Genomic DNA, 4278 nt, shown 5'->3' on the forward strand with positions numbered 1-4278 from the left:
CAAGCCAGCAGCAGCAGGGAAGAAGCAGTTGAGCATTGTCAGGACATGCAGCCTAGTGGCATTCTTGCAGGAGGAGTAGTGGGCATTTTAAGCTCTTAGCAGAGGCACCTTTGCCATTGTGAAAACAGGTGAGAGTCCTGTGATGCTCCAAATGATGTGGGACTGCAGACATAGCTAGTAGTGAGGGATGCCTGCAGCCCAAGAACACCTGGAGGCAACAGGGCTCCCACCTGTGTGCTTAAAAGAAACCTCTCCTAGTTCACTCCTCACCCACTTCTTTAGAGAAATTGCTGCAGTCAAGGGCTGGAGAAATAGCCCCTCTGCAGGTGTCAGCCAGGGACTGTTCTGAGTGGGTTTTCTTCTTCCTCCTCCCCATAGCCCTTCTTCATGGATGTCTGTGTTCAATGCCATGCCCACCATTTGCTTTGGCTTCCAGGTAAAGCTCCTCCAGGGGCCACTGGTGGGTGAGTGGCTGGGATCATGCTGAGGGCCAGAGGGGAAACCCTGGCTCTTCTGGCCCTTTTCAGCTGTCAACAAAAGCTCCAGCTGGTGTGTTTCCTTCCTCTCCTTTGCCATATCCTCCTCTTTCTCCTCTCTGGCAGTGCCACGTCAGCAGCGTGCCCGTCTTCAACAGCATGAAGCGCCCAGAGCTGAAACCCTGGGGAGCTGTCGTGACTGCAGCCATGGTCATCGCTCTCTTTGTCTACATTGGCACAGGTAGAGAGCAGCCGCATTCCCTGTGAGCCCCACTCCTTGCTCTGTCTGGCCTAGGCAAAGGAGGAGGAGGAGGAAGACCCTTGCCCTGTGACCAGGAGAAGAGTGACTGTCACCTGGCCCCTTCTCGGCAAGGTTTTACCCAGAGGGCCTGTCAGAGTCTTGGCCTTCCCCTTGGCAGGAGATCAATCCGCTTACTCTCCCCTTCCTGCCAGGGGTCTGTGGCTTCCTGACCTTTGGCTCCAGGGTGGAGCAGGATGTGCTCATGTCCTACCCCTCCAGTGACATTCCGGTTGCCATTGCCAGGGCCTTCATCATCCTCTGCGTCCTGACTTCCTACCCGATCCTTCACTTCTGTGGCCGGTGAGCACAAGGCTTGGAGGGCTTCTAAGGAAGGGGGGTTCTGTCCAGCCATATTTGCAAAAGACATTCTGCGTGTGTTTCTGGTCAGTTGGTCATCAGCCTTCTTAGTATCCCTTCCCTTTGCTTCCCTCCCAGGGCCGTCCTGGAAGGCCTGTGGCTCCGCTACAAGGGGGAGGCGGTAGAGGAGGATGTCGTGCGGGAGAGGCGCCGCCGCTTGCTCCAGACAGTTAGCTGGTTCCTCTTCACCCTCCTCCTGGCCTTGTTCATTCCTGACATCGGCAAAGTCATCTCAGTCATTGGTGGCCTGGCCGCCTGCTTCATCTTCGTCTTTCCAGGTAAGTGGCTGGGTTTCATTTCCTTGGCTCAGTTTCTTTAGGCTTCAGACCTTAGCAAAGCTGTCTGCTTGGACTACAATTCCCAGAACCTCCAGGCCAGCATGGCCAGTGGCAACCAGAGGTAACGAAATAGTTAAAGTGTTCATTGTGTTCAGAGCTGTATGGCTGTGGGCTCCCTTTCGTGGACGCCTGGCTTAATGGCTCCTTGCGTTGTCCCTCCCTTCTTTGCCAGGGCTCTGCCTCATCCACACCAAGCTCTCCGAAATCCAGGAAGCCCGACCAGCCAGGTGAGAGCCTCCCTTTCTCTTTTGCCACCCTTGCCCAGCCCTCTCCCTTCTCCATAGAATGTGGGGCCCAGACCCTCGGCAGAATACGTGCTTCTATTAACCAGCTTCTGTGTCATTCCTCTCCTTCTGCATCTGCAGCTGGTGGACGATGGTTTGCTATGGCGTGTTCATGGTTGTTCTTGGAGCGTTTATCTTTGGACAGACGACGGCCAATGCTGTCTTCATGGACCTCATGAAGTGATCCCTCTAACTCTGCCCTTCATAGGATTCGGTCTCTCTTCCGTCGACAAAAGGAATCCAGACTTGGCCCAGATCTTGGGAGTGTCTTGAATGTCAGCGGGAGGCGACCCTTCTTTCCATTGTCCGCAGTGGTTCTGTTCCAGTTTCCCTTCATTGGATTTTGGTTTCACAAATCTTGTTGCTCCAATTGCCCTTCTGATCAGGGGCATTCCCTGTGGGCAGGTGGGCAGCTTTTCCATGTGGACACAAACTGAATTCCTGTTTGCCTTTTGGAATATCACCAACGGACAGGAAAAACGGGACTCTGTTGTCTTGTGTACACTTGTGTTGATAGGACGCAAGCCGTCCACACCGCAACTTGTGCTCTCTATTTACGTGGCTTGTTTTTATATCCTTACCAAAACTCATGTGTTGATGGCCAGCATCATGGCTAAAGCGATGACAAAAGGGCCTCGTGTAAATCTGTTCCCTGGCCCCACATTTGGAACCACGCCCCTCACGCTGGGAGTGCATTCGCACTCGGGTCCCAGTAGTTCTGCAGAGAAGCACCACCTGCGTTCCTTGCGCACCTTCCATGTTTACAAGTAGAAGCACGAGGGTTAGCGTGCTCACAGCAGGAAGCGCGGAGGCAGGGGGCATGTGGTCTTGGTTTTGGGGGGAACACAGGGCTCCCTACTCCAAGCCTGGGACGTTGCTCACTCCTGGCATGAAGAGAACTGCAAACCAAACCCTTCATAGCTCAAAGGCAGGGTGGGCAGGGGTGCAGCAGCCCTCCAGATATGGTTGGAATGCAACCCCCATGATCCCCTGCCATCAGCTGTGCTGACTGGGGGCTGATGGGATGGGCAGTACAACAACTTGGTGCTTGAAGGAGCTGGTGGTGTTTTAAATTACCTAACTTGTTTCTATATGGGAAAGGGATGTGTGTTTGTACTGGCGTGCTTAGCTTCCTTTATCAACAGTATATGAAAATGGATCGTAGGAAGATAAATGTTTGCCCAACACTATGGTGCCATTCGCAAAATTCATGTGCCGAAGGAGAGGCCTTCCTTTCCGGTGGCTTCTGGCGTTGGTTTATTGAGCCGAGCGGCTTTAACCAGAGCAAAGTAACACCTGGTTGGTTTTATGCCATGGCTTTCACACTACATAGTTATAGCACATTGATTCTGCTTCAACGGCCGTGGCTGCATCCTACAGAAACCTCACATTTGCATTGTGGTGAGAGACTACAGCTTTCTTGCAGAGGATTCTTTCTTTATGCCTCAGGAAACTGCAGATCCCAGGTTTCCATAGGATGGCGCTACGGCAAAGTGGGATCCCAGTGCTATGACTCACTCTTGAGGTCAATGTGAAGTTTTGGGTTGGCAGCAGGGCTCCCTTAAAATACATTGCTTCTAGGGTGCCATGCATGCTGGAGTGCATTCTCATGTTTACAATGCAGCGGGTCAGAGACCTCACAAGGTCAGTTAAGTCATTTTAAATGTCAAAATAATTGTGTGTGTGTGTGTGTGTGTGTGTGTGTGTGTGTTATTTTTCAGGTGCTAACTTCCCCCTTCTCCCTTTCATGTTTCAAATCTATGTTGCCTGGGATTTGGGGTGGTTTAAAGGGACAATGTCATAGCGAGAAATAGCAATTACAAATAAAGATTGTGACTTCTGGATAACTTCTAACCAATTTGATGTGGTGAAAAAAGGCCACAGGTCAAGGAGAAGGCCACTATGTGGGCCACTTGAAGCACACATGGAAAAGGTAGAATTAACATGTAAATAAACGGAAGTCCAGAGGTATCCGAAAATGCAGTTGGACAATGAACGGTGGTTTCAGGCTCATCTGGACAGAGAGAATATTGTCAAGTTTGAGTTATTTAAATTTGCACATCAATCTAAAATGATTCTCTCCATTGTTACTACAGCTTTAGGGTCACTAGTCCTGGAGCTATGTCTTTCTAAATATGTAAGGTCTGGCTGTTGTTGTGTATCTTCAAGTTGCTTCAGACTAATGGCAACCCTATCTCGGGGTTTCTTGGCACGATTTGTTCAGAGGAGGTTTGCCATTGCCTTTCCCTGTGCATGAGAGAGTGTGACTTGCCCTGGGTCACCCAATGGCTTTCCATGGCTGAGCTGGGAATAGTGCCCTGGTCTCCAGAGTGAAAATGCACTGCTCAGTCTGTTCATCTCACTGACGTTGCAGAGCTGGAAGTGGGTTCAGAGGTAGATGTTTGTGGCCTTTGTTGTGGCCACCTCTCCTAGGAAGCGAAAAAGCGTTCCTCTTTTGGGAACTGGGTCTGAACCGCATGCATCTGTCTCCACCCGCCTCCTTCCCTGCTTTTCTTCAGCTC

At 51.2% G+C, this 4278-nt stretch overlaps 1 protein-coding gene across 1 annotated transcript; it reads left to right on the forward strand.

Annotated features, from left to right (window-relative positions):
- Nucleotides 1-27: 27 nt before the first annotated feature.
- Nucleotides 28-3619, forward strand: LOC121918012 (putative sodium-coupled neutral amino acid transporter 7). Its single transcript, XM_042444128.1, has 6 exons — nucleotides 28-436; nucleotides 603-717; nucleotides 930-1077; nucleotides 1213-1412; nucleotides 1645-1699; nucleotides 1838-3619. Exons 1-6 carry the CDS (start codon nucleotides 392-394, stop codon nucleotides 1938-1940), a joined length of 666 nt encoding a protein of 221 aa, XP_042300062.1. The 5' UTR covers nucleotides 28-391; the 3' UTR covers nucleotides 1941-3619.
- Nucleotides 3620-4278: the final 659 nt, after the last annotated feature.

Source organism: Sceloporus undulatus, unplaced genomic scaffold, assembly GCF_019175285.1.
Source record: "Sceloporus undulatus isolate JIND9_A2432 ecotype Alabama unplaced genomic scaffold, SceUnd_v1.1 scaffold_2981, whole genome shotgun sequence".
In the NCBI taxonomy this organism is placed as follows: Eukaryota; Metazoa; Chordata; class Lepidosauria; order Squamata; family Phrynosomatidae; genus Sceloporus; species Sceloporus undulatus.